Source organism: Phyllostomus hastatus, unplaced genomic scaffold, assembly GCF_019186645.2.
Source record: "Phyllostomus hastatus isolate PE091 unplaced genomic scaffold, TTU_PhHast_1.1 phas_scaffold_11, whole genome shotgun sequence".
Lineage (NCBI taxonomy): Eukaryota > Metazoa > Chordata > Mammalia > Chiroptera > Phyllostomidae > Phyllostomus > Phyllostomus hastatus.
In genome coordinates, this window is record NW_025334005.1 from 3,688,266 (window position 1) to 3,710,920 (window position 22,655).

The 22,655-nt window shown below is 58.1% G+C and overlaps 5 protein-coding genes across 10 annotated transcripts; 3 read left to right on the forward strand and 2 right to left on the reverse strand.

Annotated features, from left to right (window-relative positions):
- The first annotated feature begins 1,512 nt into the window (after positions 1-1,512).
- Positions 1,513-8,813, forward strand: SYVN1 (synoviolin 1). Of its 6 annotated transcripts, none has more exons than XM_045854960.1 (16): positions 1,513-1,821; positions 2,650-2,798; positions 3,015-3,107; positions 3,196-3,348; positions 3,463-3,535; positions 3,947-4,050; positions 4,681-4,807; positions 4,907-5,006; positions 5,097-5,162; positions 5,263-5,379; positions 5,474-5,637; positions 5,879-6,007; positions 6,100-6,255; positions 6,339-6,525; positions 7,440-7,510; positions 7,594-8,813. In XM_045854960.1, exons 2-16 carry the CDS (start codon positions 2,667-2,669, stop codon positions 7,698-7,700), a joined length of 1,779 nt encoding a protein of 592 aa, XP_045710916.1. In that variant the 5' UTR covers positions 1,513-1,821; positions 2,650-2,666; the 3' UTR covers positions 7,701-8,813. The 6 variants fall into 6 exon arrangements, with proteins under 6 accessions (XP_045710916.1, XP_045710912.1, XP_045710910.1 ...); XM_045854956.1 differs by having other exon boundaries at positions 1,519-1,821; positions 6,103-6,255; positions 7,359-7,510; XM_045854954.1 differs by having other exon boundaries at positions 1,522-1,821; positions 7,359-7,510.
- On the reverse strand, positions 8,733-12,942 carry MRPL49 (mitochondrial ribosomal protein L49). Its single transcript, XM_045854962.1, has 4 exons — positions 12,796-12,942; positions 11,640-11,790; positions 10,734-10,858; positions 8,733-10,623 (listed from the first exon to the last, which is right to left on the reverse strand). The coding sequence occupies exons 1-4, from the start codon at positions 12,871-12,873 to the stop codon at positions 10,477-10,479; spliced, it is 501 nt and encodes a 166-aa protein (XP_045710918.1). The 5' UTR covers positions 12,874-12,942; the 3' UTR covers positions 8,733-10,476.
- A 66-nt stretch (positions 12,943-13,008) lies between these two features.
- Positions 13,009-14,495, forward strand: FAU (FAU ubiquitin like and ribosomal protein S30 fusion). Its single transcript, XM_045854963.1, has 5 exons — positions 13,009-13,138; positions 13,378-13,460; positions 13,550-13,694; positions 14,124-14,179; positions 14,323-14,495. The coding sequence occupies exons 2-5, from the start codon at positions 13,386-13,388 to the stop codon at positions 14,446-14,448; spliced, it is 402 nt and encodes a 133-aa protein (XP_045710919.1). The 5' UTR covers positions 13,009-13,138; positions 13,378-13,385; the 3' UTR covers positions 14,449-14,495.
- Positions 14,496-16,576: 2,081 nt separating this feature from the next.
- ZNHIT2 (zinc finger HIT-type containing 2) lies at positions 16,577-17,961 on the forward strand. Its single transcript, XM_045855143.1, has one exon. It carries the CDS (start codon positions 16,701-16,703, stop codon positions 17,913-17,915), a length of 1,215 nt encoding a protein of 404 aa, XP_045711099.1. The 5' UTR covers positions 16,577-16,700; the 3' UTR covers positions 17,916-17,961.
- A 153-nt stretch (positions 17,962-18,114) lies between these two features.
- Positions 18,115-22,586, reverse strand: TM7SF2 (transmembrane 7 superfamily member 2). Its single transcript, XM_045855146.1, has 10 exons — positions 22,391-22,586; positions 21,815-22,011; positions 21,659-21,713; positions 21,072-21,266; positions 20,889-20,992; positions 19,567-19,686; positions 19,321-19,489; positions 19,016-19,096; positions 18,806-18,928; positions 18,115-18,493 (listed from the first exon to the last, which is right to left on the reverse strand). The coding sequence occupies exons 1-10, from the start codon at positions 22,437-22,439 to the stop codon at positions 18,333-18,335; spliced, it is 1,254 nt and encodes a 417-aa protein (XP_045711102.1). The 5' UTR covers positions 22,440-22,586; the 3' UTR covers positions 18,115-18,332.
- Positions 22,587-22,655: the final 69 nt, after the last annotated feature.

Sequence of the window (22,655 nt, forward strand, 5' to 3'; positions counted from 1 at the left end):
CCCTGCACAGGGATCAGCTGATCTTCTCTGTGTCCTTCCTGTGTTGGCACATGTGCTGCCAAAGCGAGCACTCCAAGTGCATTTTAGGGTCCCCTTGTCCATGTCTGCAGTGAAGGCAGCTGGGATTTTGACAGGGACTGTTGAATTTTTAGATAGTTTTGTGGATTATTGCCATCAAACAATATTAAGTCTTCTAATCTATGCTTACGAGTTATCTATTTATTCCTATCTTTCATTTCTTTCAATGATGTTTTGTAACATTTAGTGTACCAACTTTATACTTGTTACTAAATTTACTCATAAGCATTTTTTGTGTGCCTTGCAAATAGAATTGTTGTATTGATTTTATTTTTGGATCGTTCATTACTAGTACATAAAAATACAATTGGTTTTTGCACATTAATTTTCTATCCTGCAACCTTGCTGAACTCATTTATAAACTCTAATAGTCGCTAGAAAGGCACAGAGAGCTTTATGGGGAGTCAACTCAGTGACAGGTTACAAGCCAAACTGAATAGGCCAACTGAGGTCAACAGGTGGTGGCGAAGGTGGCTGAGGCCAACAAAACGGGACCCAATGCCAATCCCAGGACCGGTCTGAATAAATCTCTAGACCTCGACTGTCCCCCGTATAAAGTGAGGATAGCACCACCTAGCTTATAAACTTAAATGATTGACAGGTAGATCTAAGACAACAAATTTGCAAGGCACAAAGTGGGTGCATTATTCCATCAGCTCCATTCTGCCAAAGAACAGACTGGGTTGGCGGCGACCCAGACACAAACTGAAACATCGGGCAGCACGAGAGGAGAGGGAACTGTGCGTATGGCCCAGAGCTGATTATACAAGGACAGTAAAAAAGCTACAGGTACCGGGAGGCTTGCGGGAACGCAGTCCTTTGAAACCAGTCCTTTTGTACAAAACATTCCCACTCTAAGATTAACTGTATTAAAGGTCTGCCTTCTCCCTAGCCCCTAGCACACTTGACTGCCCCTACCCTACGTAGCGCAGCAAACGGTCCCGGAGGCGGTAACGATCACCCACCCGCCCACTGACAGTGCCTTCCCCCATTCCCCGCCCACAGGGGTTGGACCTAGTCCTAGGCAACGCTGCCTTCCGCCCCTAGCAACCGCTCACTTGTTTTCTCTTCCTATAGGCCAGTACATTTCCTTTATTTTTCTTACTGGTCCGCGTAACTCTATCTCGACCAATCAGTAGCAGCCACGGAGACCCAACTCACTCCCTTCCAGTTTGGGGGTAATCATGGAGGAGACAGATAATTTCGTTTTCTGAATCCAGCTTTCTCAGAAAGCTTCTTATTTGCCAAACTGTTGTAAACAGCCCCGGATGAGTTTCTAGAACGTTAGTCTTAGGCCTGTAACGTCTACTTCCTTTCTACTTCCCCCCTCCCACGTGGTATGGCCCGCACAATGCTCCACCTTCCAACCACTTCGAGAGCCTGAGTCCTCTGCTAAGTAGGCGCCACTCAGTGACGGAGACGATACCACCTCTGATTAACAAATAGCAGAACTCTAACCACCCCCCGGGTTGCCCTATTCCGCTCCGGCCACACATTACATCTCTTGTTCGAACCGTGGGCACGATCTGGTGGTGGGACGACTGCTCCCAGCACCACAGAAGGCACGCGATGGGAGGGGGGCAAGAAAAGGTGCACTTGGTACAGTCCACGCCGCGCCCCGCGCTTCCGGAAGTGAGGTGTCTCACCCTCGAAGTTCCGGCTCGCAGGGGGTGGAGGAGTGTTGTTAACCGGGACGCCTCCGCAGTCGCGGGGATTGAGCGGGCTTGCGGCGTTGGGCTCCTGGTGAGTGGGCCGGGGTCGGGCCGGGGTCGTGGTTGGAGTCGGGACCTGGACCTTCCCCTTGAGGTCTCCGGGGTTGGCGCGCCTCTCCGCCCGCCACTCACTTTCGGCCTGTCAGCTGGCGGTGGGTAGACCTCAGACACCCTCGCGGCCGCTCTCTCCGAGGCTGGGCCCCGCCTGCGACGCTCGCTGCTCCTGGCGCTTCACAGGTGCGCGGCCACGGGGGCGATCCCGGTCCCTCTGAGCCTCGCCCCTGCATCCTGTCGGTCGGCCGTTTTTCCGGTGCCCCGAGTTGACACTGCCCCGGGGGTTGGGGAGCAGCAGGGTTCCAGACTGACGGACCTCGCCGGCTCCCGCGGGGCGCGTGTCGGAGCTGGCCACTCTGGCAGAGCTGTCACCGGCGCTGTCGCCTGCCCGGCTGTGTCCTGCAGCGCCTTAGCTTCTCCTAGTCCAGGCCGCACGTTCCCGCCTCTGGAGTTGTCTTTTGCATCCCACAGCATCAACTTCACTTTTAGGTAGCAGTTCTTCCCCTTCCAATACTGCTGCCTTTCCTCATTACTCCCTAGGGGCGGCGGCTTGGCAGGCAGGCAGCGAGGGAAGAGCCCTAGATTTGAGACAGAACTGATCCAGGCACCAGTGTGATCACTTAACCACTTCGAGTCTCAGTTTCCTGTTTGCAGTATGGGGGAGTGAGTCTCTGCTATTCTTGATGTGATTGTGAGGGTGAAACGAGTTTTTCTTCCTTCTATTAACTGACTCTGGGTTTCGGGCACTTGCTAGGTTTGCACCGTATGGACATCACACAAGTCGTTCTCTCCTTTTCCCATGCAGGTTTTCAGGCCAGGGCCATGTTCCGCACCGCAGTGATGATGGCCGCCAGCCTGGCGCTGACCGGGGCGGTGGTGGCTCATGCCTACTACCTCAAGCACCAGTTCTACCCCACTGTGGTGTACCTGACCAAGTCCAGCCCCAGCATGGCAGTGAGTTGAAGGCTGGGGGAGGGAGGAACTCCTGGGAGGAAAGGAGGAGGTTGCTAGAGAAGGGGTGGGGCTAGAGGGCGAGTAGGAGAGAAGTTGCCTCCAGCTGCTTAACTCCGAGTGAATTGGGATGGGGATGTGGGGAGGTTCCTGAATGCTGAGCCCCAGGCAGAGCAAAGCGGAAGCTGACCGCAAACCAGAGCCTCTCTTTACTCCCAGGTCCTGTACATCCAGGCCTTCGTCCTTGTCTTCCTCTTGGGCAAGGTGATGGGCAAGGTGTTCTTTGGACAGCTGAGGGCAGCAGAGATGGAGGTAAGGTGTTTGTGGTCTCAAAGTGAGGGCCAGGGGGCTGTGCGGGCACGGTGTCTGAGCTCCACATTGTTTCTCGCCCAACTCCCAGCACCTTCTAGAACGTTCCTGGTATGCTGTCACTGAGACTTGTCTGGCCTTCACTGTCTTTCGGGACGACTTCAGCCCTCGCTTTGTTGCGCTCTTCACTCTCCTTCTCTTTCTCAAGTGTTTTCACTGGCTGGCTGAAGACCGCGTGGACTTTGTGAGTCGGGTCCGGGGTTCTGTGGAGCGGACGGAAGCCAGAGTGGCCGGTGGGCAGGCTCGTGGCGTGAGGGCTGGGTCTGGGATACGGGGTGAGCTCCAGCTTTCCTGACAGGACCCCTCTTCTGCTCTGCCTCAGATGGAGCGCAGCCCCAACATCTCCTGGCTCTTTCACTGCCGCATTGTCTGTAAGTGAGACCCGTGCAAGGGGCGAGGAGGGAGAGGAGGCACCGTGGAGGGTTCGAACATAAAACGTCACTGCCTGTGGCCCTGTCCCCGGAGCACAGGCTGTGTCCTCAGCCACAGCTGTACAGGAAAGATAATTTAGGAAATTAATTTGCATCACCTCTGTCCTGTTCCACTCCACAGCTTCTCAACTGCCTGGCCCCTCAGCTCTTTGCCCCCTCAACAGGAGCTCGGGCTGCCCCAGTGCCCCGCTAGGCAGAACTGGAGTTCCCAGGGGGCCGGGTGCAGTGGTGTGCTCACTTGGCTACAGGCTGGGGCCTTGGTGGGCTTGAGGGCAGGAGCTATCTTAGAATAGGTGTGGCTGCCGGGCCCTGGGCTGACCCCTCCAACCCCCATTTCGGGGGTCCCCACAGCCCTTATGTTCCTCCTGGGTATCCTGGACTTCCTCTTCGTCAGCCATGCCTATCACAGCGTCCTGACCCGAGGGGCCTCCGTGCAGCTGGTGTTTGGCTTTGAGGTAAAACTGGCCTGGGAGGTTGGGAGGACAAGCCTGAGGTGGCACTGCACGTGCCTCGAATAACCCCACAAACGCTTATCGAGCACCTGCTCTGCGGCCAGCCCCACGCGGGCCACCAAGGAGCAGTCATCGGTCACTCCGAGCCCTCTGCACCCTCAGCCGGGGAGAGTGGGGAAGGCACAGGAGGAGGCGCCTGTGGGGGAGGAGCCCCGACCTGGCGCTCAGGGAGGGCTTCCTGGAGGCTGGTGCCAGAGGAGCTGGCCGTGGAGGGACAGAAGGGATTAGTGTGCAGGGCCCTGGTGGGGGAGGGACGTGCTAGTCGACAGCAGCCCGAGTTGTTGAGTACTTCGTGGATGCCAGGCCTGGTGCTGAGTGCCTGCCCCGTGCGTCTCTGAATCAGCAAAGCAGTTAATTCTTTGTTGTTTTACAGTCAAGCACATTGTAGTTCAGAGAGGCCCATCGGGTCGCCAAAAGTCGCACCAGCTAGTGAGTGGAGGGGCTGGGAAGGCCCCAGCTGTGTCCGCGCCCGTGGCTTGTACTCTCGCACCCTGCTGTGCAGGGGCCTGGGAGCAGCGGCGTGGCTGGAGCAGGGACACGCCGTGTGCTCACCGCCGCCCTTCCTCCCCCCAGTACGCCATCCTGATGACCATGGTGCTCACCATCTTCATCAAGTACGTGCTGCACTCCGTGGACCTCCAGAGCGAAAACCCCTGGGACAATAAGGCCGTGTACATGCTCTACACAGAGCTGTTCACAGGTGAGAGGGGCCTGGGCCTCCCCTGCCCCGGGCCATCGTCCCCGCTCTGCCCCACAGACCCGTGACCGGCCTTTCTCTGTCCCCCCCACCCCCGCCCAGGCTTCATCAAGGTGCTGCTCTACATGGCCTTCATGACCATCATGATCAAGGTGCACACCTTCCCCCTGTTCGCCATCCGGCCCATGTACCTGGCCATGAGGTGAGCCGTGCCCGCCACAGCCCTGCCTTTCTCATCCCGCCCCTCCCTCTCCTCTCCCTCTCCCAACCGTCACCGAAACTGTCCTTTCAGGCAGTTCAAGAAAGCTGTGACAGACGCCATCATGTCTCGCCGCGCTATCCGTAACATGAACACACTGTAAGCGGCCTGCCCTGGGTGCTCTCCTAGGCTCTGCCCCAGCTGTGGTCCTCCGTCCTCCAGCCCCGGTCCTGACATGCCCTTGGCCTGTCCTGCTCAGGTACCCAGATGCCACCCCAGAGGAGCTCCAGGCGATGGACAACGTCTGCATCATCTGTCGGGAAGAGATGGTGACAGGGGCCAAGAGACTGCCCTGCAACCACATTTTCCATACCAGGTGGGGGGGCCCCGGGGAGCCTGCATGTCGGGCACAGGCTCGCGGAGGCGGGCCCCGAGGGGCGTGCTGACCACCGCCCGGTCTTGACTCCCAGCTGCCTGCGCTCCTGGTTCCAGCGGCAGCAGACCTGCCCCACCTGCCGTATGGATGTCCTTCGTGCGTCGCTGCCAACCCAGTCCCCGCCACCCCCCGAGCCTGCGGATCAGGGGCCACCACCTGCCGCCCACCCCCCGCCACTCCTGCCCCAGCCTCCCAACTGTGAGTGGCCCCCCGTTTGGCCAACTACCATACCGCCGAATACTTGCCCTGGGCTGGGAATGGGAAATACTGAGGGGAGTCAGAGTCCCTGCCCGACAGGAGCTCAGTCTGGGGCGGGGGGTCCTGTGGTCAGCTGTGAGCTCAGAAAGGACCTGCGGGAGCAGAGGACGTGGATCCCAACACCCAGCCCCTCACCTGTGATTCGGACCTTTTCTCACGACCTCCTGTCCTCTCTCTGCAGTTCCCCAGGGCCTCCTGCCTCCCTTTCCTCCAGGCATGTTCCCGCTGTGGCCCCCCATGGGCCCCTTTCCACCCGTCCCGCCTCCCCCCAGCTCAGGAGAGGCTGCGGCCCCTCCATCCACCAGTGCAGGTGAGCCTTTGGGGCGCCTCGACGGCCAGGGGGTGGGAGGGATGGAAGCAGAGGCCCTGGGCGCTCACTGACTTCCTGTTCTTGCTCTTCAGCAGCCCTCTCTCGGCCCAGCGGAGCAGCCACAACTGCAGCTGCTTCTGCCGCCTCTGCCCAGGCACCTGGCTCTGCCCCTGGCTCTGAGGCTGCCCCCGCCCCGGGCTTCCCCTTCCCTCCTCCCTGGATGGGCATGCCACTGCCACCACCCTTTGGTAAGCAGGGCCACTCAGGAGTGTTCTTGGGGCAGGGGGTGTATTGCCCAGGCAACCCATGCTTAGTCTCCACCTCTCTCCAGCCTTCCCACCAATGCCCGTGCCCCCTGCTGGCTTTGCGGGGCTGACCCCGGAGGAGCTGCGGGCTCTAGAAGGCCACGAGCAGCAGCACCTGGAGGCTCGGCTGCAGAGCCTGCGCAACATCCACACGCTGCTGGACGCCGCCATGCTGCAAATCAACCAGTACCTCACTGTGCTCGCCTCCTTGGGGTACGTCAGCCCAGGGCACCAGAGCGGGCAGCAGGGGCATGCAGCTGCCTGGAGGCGGCTCCCAGCGGCAGTTCTTGGCCTTTTTCTCTTCTGTCACCCTGACACCTGCTGGTGCAGGGCACCTCTCTGAAGGCACATCCTGGCGCTGAGGGCTCCTGGTGCCTTTGGGTCCTCCCTCTGCGGGAGGCCTGCCTGGATAAGTAGGAGTGAGGGTTACTAGAGAGCTGACTCTGACTCTTGTCACTTGACACTTTTGTAAAGTCAGATTACTCGTAATGCTCAGTGTTTTAGTTCATCACGTACACCCTCCTGACGTGGTGACCCTGTGACTGGAAATCAGTGGCCCCGACCTGAGACAGCAAGTAAAGGTGGTCACTGGAGCCAGCCTGGCTCAGGTTCAGGTCCTGGTCCGTCACTCACGTGCTTTCTGACCACCGTGACCTTGCTTGAGTAGAAGGGGTTCTCGTTCCTGTTCACACATCCACAGTGCCTGGCACCCAACGAGGAGGGCACAGGCGTGGACGGGGGCTGGAGTCTGAGGCCGGAGTGCTCTGTGGGATGCTCCGTAGGTTCCTTTTAAAAGGTGCCTGATGCCCCAGGGCGGAGGCCTTGCAGTGAACAGGCCTGCGTCCCTGCCTCCACGTGGTTTACGGTCGGCCGGGGTGTAGGGTCACAGGAAGGCCTGTGTGCGGCGACTCTATCGGGTGGTCCCTGGGCTGCAAAGGCCATCGGCGCTGGACTCTGTTTTGCAAAGCTAACCGCGGACAGGGGAATCTGCCCGGGCATGCCAGGATGTCAGACCTGCGCCCACCTCTTGTCCCTTCTCTCCCTAGGCCTCCCCGGCCTGCCCCCTCCGTCAGCCCCACTGAGGAGACTGCCCCTACAGTGGTCGCTGCTGCCTCTTCTACCAGCAGCTCCAGCTCTGAGGCCACCGCCCCGTCCCCGGGATCTTCCCCACCAGCCACTGAATCTGAAAAGCCTCCAGGTAGTTGTGGTCAGCCTCCGGAGGGCGGGGGAGGGTGCGTGGGGGACGTCTCCGTGTTCCACTTGTGACCTCTCGGTCCCCAGCTCCCGAGTCGGTGGGCACCGAGGAGCTGCCCGAGGATGGGGAGCCTGATGCAGCAGAGCTCCGTCGCCGCCGTCTACAAAAGCTGGAGTCGCCTGTTGCCCACTGACACTGCCCCGGTCCTGGCCCCTGCTCCCACTCTCAGCAGCCCTCGCTGGAACATGTCCGCCACCAAGTGCCAGTGCCCTCCCTGTCTGTACCAGGGAGCAGTACCCCCAGCTCTGAGACGGAGCAGGTGGCATCCCCTAGGCCAAGTGGAAAGAGGCCTAAGGCCCCAGCCGACTCCAGCCCTCCTAGTCCTGGGCAGCCATGGGGGCTGTGGGTCAGTCTCACCCTTCTTCCCCAGCCCAGCGGCCCCGTGTTCCACTGGGGCCGTGAAGGCAGAACAGCACAGCCTCCGAAAGCCCGCTGCCCCCCCGCCCCTTAGTGGGAGGGGGCGGCGCCTCCGAGCCCAGCTTGTGTGTCTGGAGCCGTGCTGCAGGGCTGAACAGTATTAGCTCCCATTCCCAAGTGTGGGCTCAAGGGGCCGGGGGCAGCCGGGAACCTGCTCCCTGGCTCCAACCGAGACTGGTACCAATGTCCCTTTCTTACCCTAAACTCCCTGGAAGCCCTTTTGTGGTGGTGGCTGTGTCCCTTATGCCGCGTGACATTTCCATGTCTTACTGTCAACCACACAACTCAGGGAAAGGAATGCCTGGGGGCAGAGAAGAGGGCAGCACCAAGGGACACTGCCCCCCACCCCCAAGGCCCCTCTCTCCCTGTAGCTGGTCTGAAGTGAGGCTGCCCCTGGTCTCAGCCAGCAGCCACTGCCCAGCCTCCCTCCAGGCCAAGGGCTCGTGTGTCTGCTCCGGAGCCACTGCAAACCCCGGAACGTACGGGGGCCACTTCTCAACGTACAGAACTACTTTTGAGTTTAGAAGAATTGGAACAACTTCCTTGCTATTTCCTTCAGCTTAAATCTTGTCTTTGAATTTGAATGCTTGACCCTGGAAACAGAAACACCAACACCAGGTTCCTGGTCTTTCCAGGTCAGAAAAGGCTCCGGGCCGGACAGTCTCCACGGGAGCCAAGGCCTGCCCGGCCCCGTCTTCTTCCCCTTGGTTTTGTGTTACGTGAGTTGCAGAAGAGTTTCAGATGATTATTTAATTTGTAAATATTGTACAAATTTTAATAGCTTGAATTGTATATACAGCCAAATAAAAACTCGCATTAACAATTGGTAGAGCTGGTGTCAGCGTCAGTGAGCCGGGATCCTTCCTCGGGCTGTAGACTCGTGGCCTGGACCCTCCCAGAGGGAGGGTTTATTAACACAAGCCAGCACTGCCCTTGGGCACGCTCACCTGTTAGAAAGATACACCCATGTCATCTACGGCCACACCACCCTGCACGTGCCTGGTCTTGTCTGAGAGATACCCATATTACACACAAACTGAGACACAAGGAGTTTAGAGACCAAGTAGGGGAAGCAGGCTCTGAACCCTATCTTAGCCAGTCTGATGCTGGGGTAGGGGTGGCAACTCAGGGCTCTGGCCCTTGTGGCAGACCAAGGGTGAGGTCCATTAGCTGGGGGTGGGGTGGGGTGGCAGGGACAAAAGGCCAGCTTCCTGCCTGCAAATCCCCTGTCCACCCTTAATACCAGGGCAGCCCACTGGGAAGCAGGCCCAGTGCTGGCCTGCTGGGAGCTCCCAAACACCCCCTTGTGGGCAGTCCAGCTACAGCTTATCACTTAGATTCCTGGAGCTGGAAACCCCATCAGGCTCAACCCTGGTCCGGGATGGAGCCAAGGTAAGTGGGCCTTCTACCTCACCGTGGGCAGAAAGAACGAGCCCAAGGTCTGACGTGGGCACAGTGCCCAGCACTGCCCTTGGAACTGAAGACTCCTAGGCCCATGCCATTCACCTGCATTCTCCGTCGCCTCCAACAAGCCAGGTCTGGCCTAGAGCAAGGGCTTGAGAACCTTTGCAGCGGGGAGTCTGGAGGGCCCAGGAAGGCAGACGCCCAGCGGGTCTGTCCTGTGCTGCCGTTCCCCGAACTTGGCTGGGCCACTGGTTTCGCCAGAGGGGCAGTCAACAACCTCCAGCATTTGAATAGCTGAGCCCAAGGAGCCCCGATGAAGAAAAAGCAGCAACAGACTTAGCTGGTGTGGCTCCATTGGTTGGAGGGTCGTACAATACAGTGAAAGGTCATGGGTTCGATTCTGGGTCAGGGCACATGCCTAGGTTGTGGGTTCAGTCCCCCACTGGGAGACACGCAGGAGGCAACCGATGTTCCTCTCTCATGGATGTTTCTCTCCCTTCCCCTCTCCGAACTCAATAGGCATGTCCTCAGGTAAGGATTTAAAAAAGAAAAGGCAGGAACAGACCAAAATCAGGGATGGTAGTGGCGGGAGAAAGCAACTAATGTCCCCACTAGCTCGGCTGTTTCAGGTGCACAGGTAGCAAACACAAGGGCCACGGGCTGAATCCGGCCTTCCACCTTGTTTTATCCAGCCAGGCACCTCATTTCTACTAGGCAGCAGCGCCGAGCTCTCGCTTAACTGTTAAGGGGTAGTTACATTTATACGGTCCTGAAATTACATTCGGCCCTTTGAAGGCAACCGTGAGGCTGATGTGGCCCCCGGTGACAATGAGCCTGACACCCCTGCTCTGGTGGGTCTCCAGTGTCACACAGGCCTCTCCGAGTGCTGGCGCCTGCGCAGATGGTCCTGTTTCCCCCTTCATGCAGGCAAGCTCCGTGGCCCTTTAGCCCTCACTCTACCCTGCCCCAGCCCTTAGCCCGGGTCTCTGCACCCCCATCCTAGTTGCTGCAGCACCCACCTCCCTCCTCCCGAGACTCCCTGGACCCCATCTGTGGGGGATGCTGTCGCGCAGGCTGCTCGGCTAGGTCTAGAAGCCCTTCTCCAGGAGCCAGGCTTTTAGTTGCTGGTCAAAGTAGCCCTTGATCCGCAGGGTGCCTGTCACCTCATTGACCTGGGTGATAGGTGTCTTCCCCAGCAGTGGGCTCAGAAAATCTTCCACGTCCTTCTGCAGGGCCTGGGGGAAGATAACAAAGCAAGCCTGGTCAGAACTGTCACTTCTGGAGGACTCCCAGGTCTTCAGCCCTGGAAGGGTCACAGTCACACCCTGACCGCCCACGCACTTACCCAAATATCTCCCTCCACCTTCCGGATCACAGTCATCTGGCGGTTGCCATGCGTGATGTCCTTATAGACAGGGATGTTGTGCATCCGAGAGCGCCGTACAAAGTAGGGCAGGTTGGGTGCAGGGTCTGGGACAGGGAGGACAGCGATGAGCTAAACCTTCCCAGGCTTCATCCCACGGCAGCACAGGGTAAATGCAGTGATGGCAAAGCCTCATCCAGATCTCAGGTCAGGAGACCTGCTCTTTCCCCACCTTTACTGCCAGGACACTGATACCCAAGGCCCAGCACAGGACCAGGCACCAGAAGGTGCTCAAGAAGAAATGAAGTCAGGACCTCCCTGGATCTCTGGCTCCCCCTAGGGGACCAATTCTTGCCTTTCTCCTCTGGGTCAAGGAGACTAAAGTGAAATCTCAGGCCCGAAGGGATGGAATTTAAAAGCCCTGAACACCGACCACATGCCGGACTCTGCACTGTTTTATGTGCCAAGGAGATCATCTCCATTTTGCTGAAACTTGGGAGAAGCTGACACAAGATCACGCTGGCGGTGAAGAGCAGAGCCCAATTTGGACCCAGAACTGCCCAGCTCCCAAGCCGTATTACGATACATGGCCTACGGGTGTGTTGGGGCAAGGGAGTTGGGGGTGGTCCAAGCTCTTGGGTCTTCCCTCTATGCTTCACTTCTCCTGCATGGGAAGACCTTATCCCAACCGTGTGGGTGGATGTTTATCTGTAACACAGGGCTCCAGTCCTGGGCCCTTCCATGAACATGAGATGGATGCTAGCCTTGAGAGATCTCAACGCGAATCCCGAACCCACTGAGGAGTTCAGAATCTCAGCTGGGGCAGGCTGACCACTAAGGAGGGGTACTTCCCGGCAGCCTTCACGCCATCCCCATTATCCAGCTCACCTCTGGGGGGCTGCCAGCCACTAGGAGTAGGGTAATGTTCATGCTTTGGGGGCTTTGGGATGCTGGTGGCGGGTAACAGGCGCTCCACAAACTGGTATTCATCCACAGATTCCACAAAGCTGGGGTAATCGGGAGGTCCCTTGCTCTGGCTCTGAAGCAAAAACAAAAAGCCCCATCTCTCCATTAGCCCACTCACTACCCACCCAACACAGGACAGACAGAACTTCAGTAATCAGAGGAAGGAAACACTGCAGGCCGAGAGAATGGCACACACAAATGGCTGGAGACGAAAAAGCACCAGACTTCAATTTATCCTGGCGCAGGTGGGACTGGGAAAGAAGTTCAAGCATTCTGAGGAGCCTGCCTGTCTTGGGGCTCAAATGACAAGTGTGTGTATACTTCTGAAAAGTCAATTAACTGGGACTCTGACCAACATAGTGTATTTCAGGATTGAAGTTTCACCTTCACGTTCTACTGAAATATTCTAGTTCTGGGTTAGGCACTTTCAGCAATTGTGATAGTTTTCCTCTGCCGTCACCTGACATGATTCTCTCTTACCTGGAAGGTTTCAGCCTCATTTGGACAGACACCACCAAGCACTCACTTAATTGTTACAATGCCACAAGCTACGTATTTTATTACACATTTTTTGAATCCAAGGAAGACTAAGACATTAAGCACTCCCCCTAAGGTCATACTCCGGAGGCTTTCTTCCCATCCTCCAGCCTTAAGATCCTTCTTGGACACTTTTCCCACAAATACCCTGGAGGCCTGATCGGCCCCGGGGTTACAAAGGGCACAGGGACGCAGGATAAAGCAAAGGCTCTGTTATGTCATGAGCTCTAGGTTCTCAGAAGCGGGCCGACCTCTGGACCCTACGGACCGGTTTCCCCTTCAAAACACTAGACAGCGAGGGTCGACGTGCAGCCCCTCCCAGTTCTGACTAGCCAGGGTTGTCCTCCAATCAGGTTCCAAGGCCTCACACTAGTCCCTGTCACCTTCCTTCTCAGTCTAGAATCTCAACTACAGAAAAGGTCTCCCTGGTCAGATGGGGAACCTAAGGCCCCAAGTAGGAAAGCGACTTGCAAAGTTACATGGAATAACAGTGAGCCTCACACCCAGCCCTCTGCTCTCAGCGCCAACCTCCTGCTCTCACCTGCCGCCGTAGCCCGCAGCCCGGCTGGACACCGACTCTCCAACCCCGCAGCGAAGCACGGAACATGGTCGCCGCCATGTTGAACTCTCCCGTATATTAGCTCTCTGCGCGCGCAACCATCCTGGTCCCGCCCCTTCCTCAGCACGCCTCTCCCGAAGGAAAGAACGTTTCTGCGAGCGTAAGGGGGCGGAGCTAAGGCGGCCGTGGGCGGTACAAATAGCAGAGGCCCCAGTCGTCGCTCAGCAGTGACGTAGGACGCAGCAATCGGCTAGTACGTGTTCGCTCTTGCTCCTTCCTCTTTCTCGACTCCATCTTCGCGGTAGCGGCCGGGGCCGCAGTTCAGGTGAGTTTGGTGGCACGGTTGAATGTGAAGGGTTTCGTAGGCGGGTTGGCTGCGGGCGCGGGGGAAATTAAAGAATAGGGGCTGCTATGTGTGCCGAATTATTGTCCCCATCCGCCCCCCCTGGTGGGTAGGCCCGGTCTTACCCACGTGAGATCCGCGATCGCCCCCGGCCTGCCACCGGTTCCCGAACTCCCTGTCTCCTGGGATATTTTTTCTCTTACAAGCATTTTTTTTCTCAGTTGCCGACATGCAGCTTTTTGTCCGCGCCCAGAAGCTCCACACCCTCGAGGTCACCGGCCAGGAGACTGTCGCCCAGATCAAGGTAAGCCTGCGTGGCACGCCCCGGGCACCCTTCTGTCCTTTCATCTCGCTTCCTGCGGGAAGGCTGATGAACCTCACTTTTGCCTGTAGGCTCATGTAGCCTCGCTGGAGGGCATCGCTCCAGAAGATCAAGTGGTGCTCCTGGCAGGCACGCCCCTGGAGGATGAGGCTACCCTGGGCCAGTGTGGGGTGGAGTCTCTAACCACTCTGGAAGTAGCCGGCCGCATGCTGGGAGGTGAGTTGGAGAGGACCGTTCTTTGACCTGCTTGTCAACACATAATGATCGTGGAGATCGGAATCCTCAATTCAGGGTGCTTTCTTCCTGTTTACCTCAGAATTAACTCTTGAGAGGTTTGAACATTGAGCCGGAGTACAGTTCTGTTTCACTCACCAGATCCCTGTCAGTTTCCCAGTTTCCTCACTAAAATCAGGTCCCCAGGTGGTCTCCAGTTCTTGTTTAAAGTGAGGGGCTTCAAAGTCCTGATGGGAAACCCAGAACATACCAGACCAGCATTCTTGGTCAGATGGCTGTGCAGTCTCTGCGACTTCGTTATCCCCTGTTAGGCCGCCCAGCTTCAAAGGCTCGAGTTGAGGGAGAAGGAAATCTGCCAGGTGGGGCCTTGTTGCACTCCTGACTGCTTGCTGTTCTCTTTCTCCGCTGCAGGCAAAGTCCATGGCTCCCTGGCCCGTGCTGGGAAAGTAAGAGGTCAGACCCCCAAGGTAAGGGAGAGTCGTTTTTTCGTATCACAAATAAGTCAAGACCCTTGGCTCTTGACCTGTCTTCTCCCGCCCTGGAGATGAGCTCGAGGGAAGACATGGAAGAGAGAGCCAGTCAGGGTCTGATCGGCCTTCCCTTTCTCCAGGTGGCCAAACAGGAGAAGAAGAAGAAGAAGACTGGTCGGGCCAAGCGGCGGATGCAGTACAACCGGCGTTTTGTCAATGTTGTGCCCACCTTTGGCAAGAAGAAGGGCCCCAATGCCAACTCTTAAGTCCTTTGTCATCCTGGCTTTCCCCAATAAAGCCACTTAGTCCAGTCCTCTTGTTTCATCTTCATTTGCAGGGCCTTAGGGGGAGAGAGGGCTTCGAGGGCTGGCGGCGTGCCCCCTACAGCAGCGAGGTCTCTGGGGTTTCTTGGCAGTGTCAAGTGAGGATGGCAGAGGCCCTTGACTGGCAGCAGGGGAGGGGGCTTGGGTTGAAGTGGTAACCTGTAAGAAAAGGCTTCCCATGAAAACCAGTAGAAACACATGCCAGTCTCTCAAATGTAGAGGTGGAGAAATTTCTGCACTCAGGTAACTTGGTGATTCCCCCAAATCTTTGTGTTCTTTTATTATTCTGTTATTCTTAAACCAGGAGGTAAGGTTCATTGTGGTGGGTGTCTCATGGTGGGCGCTATAGGAGGGAGGCATTCTGGTGGGAGAAATGTCGGGATGCCCGTATGGCCTTTCCCTGAAGCTGGGACGGGCTGTGGCTGTGGTGTGGAGTCCAGGGCAGAAACTTGGTGTGCACCAGTTCTGGGAAGTATTGTCAGGTCACACTGGCTTCATGTTGACCTTGTTCATACTTCCAATCACATGGCGGGTCCTGTCAACCTAATCCCAGCTGAGGTCAGTCAGTTGATGGCTTCACTGTTCCCAGAAAGGGGAGTTTTCTGGGACTGATTCAGGGTTTCTGCTAGTAACTAGTGCATACTCACACATTGGTTCGGCTGATGCTCTTGAACCTGCTGCTTCCTGGAGAAGGACCTTGGGCTCTAGACTTGGACTGCCTTGAGTTTGGGTCCTTATTCCGTTTATATCTATTTAATCTCTGCTGTTGAATCCATTGTCTCTTGAGAGTTGCTGTTAGGCTTAAATAAAGGATGCAAAGTGCTTAGATCAGCACTTGCCACATAGTAAGTACAAACATATTGGCTGTTTTTGTCTCTGGTTAGAAAGACTTGGCCTCCTCCCTTCTAGGAATTTATATGTCAGGATTCACGTGAGGAAACTGGGAGTGTTAATAGCCTCAAAGGAGGTCAGTAGGGTGCTGTAATGAAGGGGGTTTGGATACAGTCACACTATCTGGAAAGGCCTCTGAAGACATGTTGTGAAACCTGCAACGAGCCAATCAGGTGGGCAGATGGTGAGTTCCAGCTGACAGAGCTGCAGTCACACATGGGAAGGAATTTGGGTCCAAATGCAGTGGAGAATCACCAAGGGCAGGGAAAGGCTTTGTGGTCATATTTTCTCTGGCTGATTTTTCTGGAGGACTGGCAAGAAAACTAGGAAACCAGTAAAGGTTGAGTCATCCAGTTGAGGGGCAAGGAACTTAGACCACCAGCAGTGGCGGGCATGTTAAAAAAACGAACATACTTGACTGTCACCACTTCGCTAACCAACTCGCGCTTAAAAAAAAAAAAAAAAAAAAAACAGACGTGAAGGTCATTACATTCATATAGATCTTAGTAGGGAAATAGGACCCGTATTGAAATAAGTACAAGGTAGCTTGAAGGCAGAACTGACTAGGTGAGATTGGATGTGAGGGGCCGAAGAACCAGAGCTTTCAGGGCTTCCGTGGATCGACTCAGGTTTGTGGGTCACTGCCCCACTCTACCGGAAGCCGTAAGCTGCCCTATGATAGGACCTTGCCTCGGCTCAATGTATTTTTGGCGCCTCGTATGGAATCTGCACTTTAAAGTTGGATAAAGGATAGGTTTGGAGGAGAAAATCAAACAGGAGCTCAGATATTTGTTAAAAAGTTGCTGTTTTGAAGAGGGAAAATGCCCCAAGACAGCCAGCATGGGCTAGTTACCCCACCTGGGCCCTTCCATTCTCTCCCTTTTGTCTGTGACGCCTAGTAGAATGGCCGCCCCTGCAACGGAGGGACGCACTCACCTCCCTTGGTCCGGGCACAAGAACCCAGACTAGATGCTTAGCAAAGATGGGTTTCTGCCTCTTCGATTTATAGTGCTGAGACGGCAACCGCCAGGGGGCGAGCTGGCCCCAGCGGAGGGCGCCATCCTACCTCACACCGCGCAGGGCCGGGCTCGACGTCACGCCCCGCTCCAGCCCCGCCCGAGCGCTTCTAGAGAAAGGGGTGGCGCTCGTGTTCCGAGTGTGGGCGGGAGTTGCCGAGAGTCTTCGGGGAGTTTTGACTGGGGACTCCGTAGGCTCCGGAGAGAGGAAGAAGTAACCGGGGAGCGCCGGAAGTTGCGGAGCCGCAGTCCCCGCGCGCTCGCGGGTGGCGCGCGGTGCCGGTTGCCATGGAGCCGGCCGGGCCCTGCGCTTTCTGCCCGGCCGGGGAGGCCCGGGCGGCGCGCTACACCTGCCCGCGCTGTAATGTGCCCTACTGCTCACTGCGCTGCTACCGGGCGCATGGCACCTGTGCCGAAGGCTTCTACCGGGACCAGGTGCTGGGAGAACTCCGCGGCCGCAGCGCCTCTCCCAGCCGCCTAGCCAGCGCCCTCCGCCGCCTGCGTCAGCAACGCGAGACCGAGGACGAGCCGCAGGACGCAGGCCTCGGACCTGGCCCGGCGCCCGGTGGCCTGGTAGGACTCTGGGAGCGGCTAGCCCCGGCCGAGAAGGCGGCTTTCGAGCGGCTGCTGAACCGTGGCGAGGCCGGGCGGCTGCTGCCCCCATGGCGGCCGTGGTGGTGGGGTCGCGGGGCCGGGCCACGACTTCTGGAGGAGCTGGATGATACCCCGGGCGGTGAGGCCGGGGAGCTGGAGCCCGCTTCTGCGAGAGAGCCAACCGGACCCGCGAAAGATGCCGCTGCCGCGGAGGCCCAGGCCGCCGAGGAGAGCGATCTCGGAGACTCTTTGGGGGCCTGCACGCCCGCCGTGCCCACCCGGATCCCCACGCTGGCCAGCCTGAGCCGCGGCCGGGCCTCGCCGCTCGTTCGCTTCCAGCTGCCCAACGTGCTGTTCGCTTATGCACACACTCTTGCCCTGTATCACGGAGGCGACGACGCGCTGCTCTCCGACTTCTGTGCCACGCTGCTCGGCGTTTCCGGGGCCCTGGGCGCCCAGCAAGTCTTTGCCTCTGCCGAAGAAGCCCTGCTAGCCGCAGCTCACGTGCTGGAAGGGGGTGAGCATCCACCCGGGCCCCTGGGCACATGGGGTGCCATGCGCGAGGCCGCTCGCATCCTGCTGGGTGAGGGCCCTGCCGACCGGAAGGGCCACACGCTGGCAGCACTGGGGCACCTGGTGCAGACCCTGGGCCGGGCCCGAAAACAGGCCGAGACCACTGAAGAGCGAGGTCGCCTCTACCGAGCCCGGAAGAAGTGCCAGTTCCTGCTGGCTTGGACCAACGAAAATGAGGTGGCCCTCCCAGCCCTGGCTCTGGATTGTGCCAGAGCCCACCGAGCTCACACGGTAGCAGCCGAGGAGGTGGCAGCCCTCACCGGGGAGCTGGAGCGGCTGTGGGGAGGTCCCCTGCCACCTGCCCCAAGGACTCTCATTGAGGAGCTGCCTGGCTGAGCTGTGCACTCCCTGTCAATAAAGCCGTGACTTCTCCGCCCTGTCAGCATTGCCCATTTCTGAGACCGCTGTTGTCCCCACCCAACCCCAGACTCTTGGGCCCACAAATCGTCCCTCAGCTGCTCCCTGAGGAGTAGGGCCGACCCAGCCCAGTTTCTAAGTGCCCCTGCCCCAGAAAGGGAGAAACGTGACACCAAGGGCTCCTGGTGTTTATCAGAGACGTGAGAGCAACCCCTCCACTCGTGGTTTGGGGTACTGTCTTCATTTTCTCCTTGCTCCAAACCACCTCTCTGAGGCTCTTCATCCTGCCTGTTGGAGCTCAGGGCAGGACTGAGTACAAGCTTTTGAGTCTTGGGTGCGTCCAGGTTCCTGGCAGACGGGCACGTGCCCCGACCTGGGGTGGGTAGGGCCAGCACTTCAGTAGACGTAGGGCACGATCCGGTAAGGCACACGCCTGCAGTACTCGTGCCAGGCCAGGCCGTACTTCCGCAGGCACTGCTGCTCATCCCGGGCCTCACGGTGCACCAGCAGCGCAGTGAAGTAGAGGAGGTAGAAGTAGGGCAGCAGGTGGGATACCCCTGTAGGGTGCGGGGGGGGCTCTGTGACCACTCAGGCAGCACCCCCCTCCCCAGTTCACAAAGGTTTGTACACCTGATGGCTCGTGGGGGCATTAGGACTCAGTGGTGAAAGGTCCGGCGTCTGCAGCAAGGGCCAGCGGGGCGAGGCTGGCACAGAGGTCGGCCCAGCCACATCCCGAGTCCATCTCCCGTCCAGCTGCCTCCACTGTAGGGCACCCGATCTCCACACCCAGACTGGGTATCCTGTGGTTACCGGTCCGTCTCTGTGCCACACACATGCTGCCCTGCCCTGTACCAACCCAAGCCACTCACCACAGGGCAAGGACCAGGCCAGAGCCATAATGAGATCTCCAAGGTAGTTGGGATGGCGGACCATGCCCCACCACCCAGACACAAGCAGCTGCCTCCCCGTGGCTGTAGGGATGGTCTCGAGGTCTGGGGAAAGACAGGCAGTGGGATAGGTGAGGCCCAGGAAGCCCAGCTGCCCCACCTCGCTCTTGCTGCCCTAGTAACCCTGCTCACCTGCCACTCGGGGGTCAGAAGGATTCTTTCGGAAGGTGTTTTTCTGGGAATTCGCTGCACGGAAGATGTAGAAGCCAACAGCTGGGGGAAGGCATGAGCAGTCAGGGTTGAGGGTCAGATTCTGGCTGGCTCTGATCACGCCCCCAACAGCCAAACCCTGGCTGCCTGGACCCCAGGACCCAGCCCCTAGCTTTAGGGAAGAGCCTGAGGCTTTTAACACCTACCCAGTGGGTGCTGATAAACAGTGAATGAATGAAAGAGGAGAGAGAATGATGCCCCCAGCCTGCCGCGCCTTCCTCACTGACCGTTCATGAGGCAGAGGGCTGAGGCCATGGGTAACTCCAGGGGCTGTGGGTGGTACAGCAGAAACTGGGCCTGCAGGCTGTAGGTGAAGGGCACCCAGGCGAGGTCCCCAAAGGCCAGCATGAAGCCAAACCCATCGTGTGTGATGTCCATGGTGGTAAGGACAGCTTCCTGCAGGGACACAACCCAGACACTCCACGAGGTCCTCAGGCAACTTCCTCTGCCTCCCCTGCCCAGTCTAACCTCACCTCATGCCAGAGGGCATCACCCACATAGAGTAACTGGAAGCCATTGACCAGCCACATTGCCAGAGAGGGACTCCCCCGAAGTTCTGCATCCTGTACCAGCAGGGCCAGGTTGATGAGGACCTGGGGGTTGGGGGAAACAGGGCAGTCTGTCCCCAGCCCGTGGGGAGCAGGGCAGGGTTGCACAGTGGTTAGCCCCTTCCTGCCTCTCCCTCTCTCTCAGCTGTCAGTCACTAACTCTCCAGCTCTTTGTCAAGTGGACCCAGACCCTGTACCCAGGGCAGAGAGCCTGCAATGGACCACTGCGGAGGCGCTCCCACACTGTTCTGTCTCGTCCTATAGCGTTCGCTTCGGGAGAGCAGCCTAGGAAGTATATGGACGCTTCAGGCCTGAGAGTTAAAACAGGCCAGGGTTTGATCTCAGCTTCCCCACTTGGGCAAGTTGCTTACTGTTTCTGAGGAAAATGGAGGTAATTACGGACCTGCCTCCTGGAGCTGCCCCAGGACTCGTTGACATGATGTGTGTGTGTGTGTGTGTGTGTGTGTGTGAAATGCTGAGCACAGTGTGTCTGACACGTAGTACACGCTCAGTCACGGTGGCTGGCAGCCGGGCTGTACAGAGCACCCTCGTCTGGTAGCAGTGAGCTAGGTGCTGCCATTAGGCCACCACTTCTAATCCTCGCAATAATCTTAGCAGGAAGCTCTTACTTTATCCTACTTCACACATCAGGACATAGCCTTGGAGGCGGGGACCCAGATCCCCAGCACTTGACATTCCTCCTGCCTGTGGATAAGGTTTCCAGGGTGACATGAGGGACCTCTGGGAAGTCCTAACCGCAATCCAGCACTGAATATAACCAAGAAACAGTTGGCGCGTCAGCGATGGACAGGTTGCTAAACCCAGTGATCAGTTCTAAGTTCTGCACTGCTGTGACGAACAAGCAGTATAAGATCACTCTCCTCTTGGAAATAGATTGTGTGCTTGACTACTCTATTTAAAACTGCACCTGCTCTCCTGACTCCCGCCCTGCTATCTTTTCTCCAGAGCACTCAGCACAGCCTGATACACTGTACATGCTTATTTTTTGTCTGCCTTTCCCACTAGAACGTCGGCTCCGTGAGGACAGACTCCTTATTTTTTCTGTACATTTTTTTCTTGTGTATCCCGGTACCTAGGGCACATGTTGGATTCAACAACTATTTGTGGAATGATTGAAGGATGAGTGATTTATGTCTGTGCAATACTGGGCCTGCCCTGCCCAAGAACGGCTCGCCCATCCCACCCCTCCTGCTGGCTTGAGTCCCACTTAGCCATGCCCAGCATACCCAGCCGATGAGGCCAGGCCGCAGCTCGCAAAAATATTTGAAGTCAAAGGAACCGATGCGCGGGTTGAGCTCTCGTCCCAGGAAAAAGTCGTAAATGGGGTTGCCTGGAGAATAACGGAGGATAAAGGTGCAAGCCATCACCCCCATCCGCTTCCACCCGCACCCTGCTGGAACCCCGCTCACCTGAGTTCCCCCCAGGTGCCAGGGCGGAGGCAGGGGCTAGTAGAGCCTTCAGATAGAGAAGGAGGCTGAAGACGAAGGCGGTGAGGGTGGCCACAAACGCCAAGGGCAGGAGCATTTCTGTGAGCTCCCCCAGGGGCAGCCCCGCCAGCACCCCGAGGCCCACCAACAGGGCTGTCAGCACCAGGGCCTGGAAGCCTGGACCACAGCACAGAGTGAGTCCAGGGGACTGCGCCCCTTCACCCCCAAACACACACACACACACACACACACACACACACACACACACAGAGCTCGAAGCCCAGGGAGGCCACAGACTTCATTCCAAGCCATTAAGCTGACACCTTGACTTTCAGACGACCACCTCAGCGGCTGCTGCGGTGCAGAGTAGCAGTGAAAGCTGTAGGAGAGGGCGGAGGGACCGGGGTGTGCAAAGGGACAGTGAGATCCCCCCAGGTCTGTCCTGGGTGGAAGAGACGCGTAATGGAGGTCGGGGTCAGGGGTTAATCCCGCTAGACCTGGAGTTCCACCCCGCCGCCCCCCCCCACCCCCGCCGTGCAACTTCAGCAAAAGGACCCAGCCCCAGGCACCGTTAATGGGGTAGCGCAGGCGACTCTTGTCCTTCAATTCCTGGCCCTCAGCCATCTGCGGGCACAAAGGGGTTTGACAATGGTTGAGGGCGCCGTTCTTCTCGCCGAGTCCCTCCCTCCACCTTCTTCCCCCGCGCGTCCGAGCCCTGTCCACACCTTGCGCGCAGGCAGTAGGTAGAACGCCGCCTGCAGGCCAAGCCAGGTGAACCACAGCAGCAGCGCCCGGGGACTCCACAGAGCCTCGGGTCGCGGCAGGTTGAGGGGTAGGTCCAGGAGGCGCGCCGGCCCGGAGCGAGCCGCCAGGAGCAGGTGGAACATGGTGGCAGGGAGCAGCAGCATCAGCGCCGCAGCTCCTGGTGAAGTGGGGAGGGCGATCGCGTCAGGCGTCCGACCCCCCAACTCGCCCACGACCCCCACAGGCGCCAGGCCGTCTCCGGGAGCCCCTCAGCATTCCTATCGCCCCGTTCTCAGCCCCCTTCCCTAACCTCCATCTTGGTCCCCGCCTCCAGGCTCCCTCGAAGACCCCCCTCTTGCCCCCCCGGACTCGGCACTCCCCAGGACCGCTTCTTCTCCAGCTGCCCCTCCAGACACTGCCTCCCAACAGCCCCCCATCGCTCTGCCCCCGATAACCCACAAAGCCTTCCGATCCTGCCCCATCCTGCTCGTAGCTCACCCCTCCAGTTTTCCCTGGAGGAGCCTCAGGCCCCACGCCCCCCTTCTCTGCCCCATTACCCAGGGGTCCCCCGAATTCCAGCGGGGCCCGCGAGCCCTGAGGGGCCATGGTCTCCTCTCCTCTCCGCCAAGAGATGGGGCTTACAAAAATCTGTCAAAGAATTACACCCCACCCTGTCCCCTAGGAGACGGGCTCGCTAATGAGAGGGATCTGGCCCCCGAGGAACCTGCACCTGTCTAGGATATGCTCGGACAACGAAAGCTCTGGCCCCAGGGTCTTTAAACGGACCCGCCCCCCGGATCATCCTGGGCCCAGCACATCAGC

What these genes read in the sequence shown, in the direction of transcription:
- SYVN1 (XM_045854954.1), top strand. Translation starts at nt 2,667, where the DNA reads ATGTTCCGCACCGCAGTGATGATGGCCGCCAGCCTGGCGCTGACCGGG. An exon ending in CCCTCCATCCACCAGTGCAG is followed by an intron (nt 6,008 to 6,099) that starts GTGAGCCTTTGG and finishes CTTGCTCTTCAG; the next exon opens with CAGCCCTCTCTCGGCCCAGC. An exon ending in GCCACTGCCACCACCCTTTG is followed by an intron (nt 6,256 to 6,338) that starts GTAAGCAGGGCC and finishes ACCTCTCTCCAG; the next exon opens with CCTTCCCACCAATGCCCGTG.
- MRPL49 (XM_045854962.1), bottom strand. Translation starts at nt 12,873, where the DNA reads ATGGCGGCGACCATGTTCCGTGCTTCGCTGCGGGGTTGGAGAGTCGGT. An exon ending in GCTGCGGGCTACGGCGGCAG is followed by an intron (nt 11,791 to 12,795) that starts GTGAGAGCAGGA and finishes TTTTTGCTTCAG; the next exon opens with AGCCAGAGCAAGGGACCTCC. An exon ending in AGGTGGAGGGAGATATTTGG is followed by an intron (nt 10,624 to 10,733) that starts GTAAGTGCGTGG and finishes ATCTTCCCCCAG; the next exon opens with GCCCTGCAGAAGGACGTGGA.
- FAU (XM_045854963.1), top strand. Translation starts at nt 13,386, where the DNA reads ATGCAGCTTTTTGTCCGCGCCCAGAAGCTCCACACCCTCGAGGTCACC. An exon ending in AGACTGTCGCCCAGATCAAG is followed by an intron (nt 13,461 to 13,549) that starts GTAAGCCTGCGT and finishes TTTTGCCTGTAG; the next exon opens with GCTCATGTAGCCTCGCTGGA. An exon ending in TAAGAGGTCAGACCCCCAAG is followed by an intron (nt 14,180 to 14,322) that starts GTAAGGGAGAGT and finishes CCCTTTCTCCAG; the next exon opens with GTGGCCAAACAGGAGAAGAA.
- ZNHIT2 (XM_045855143.1), top strand. Translation starts at nt 16,701, where the DNA reads ATGGAGCCGGCCGGGCCCTGCGCTTTCTGCCCGGCCGGGGAGGCCCGG.
- TM7SF2 (XM_045855146.1), bottom strand. Translation starts at nt 22,439, where the DNA reads ATGGCCCCTCAGGGCTCGCGGGCCCCGCTGGAATTCGGGGGACCCCTG. An exon ending in AGCCCTCTGCCTCATGAACG is followed by an intron (nt 19,097 to 19,320) that starts GTCAGTGAGGAA and finishes GCCTTCCCCCAG; the next exon opens with CTGTTGGCTTCTACATCTTC. An exon ending in TTCTGACCCCCGAGTGGCAG is followed by an intron (nt 18,929 to 19,015) that starts GTGAGCAGGGTT and finishes GTCTTTCCCCAG; the next exon opens with ACCTCGAGACCATCCCTACA.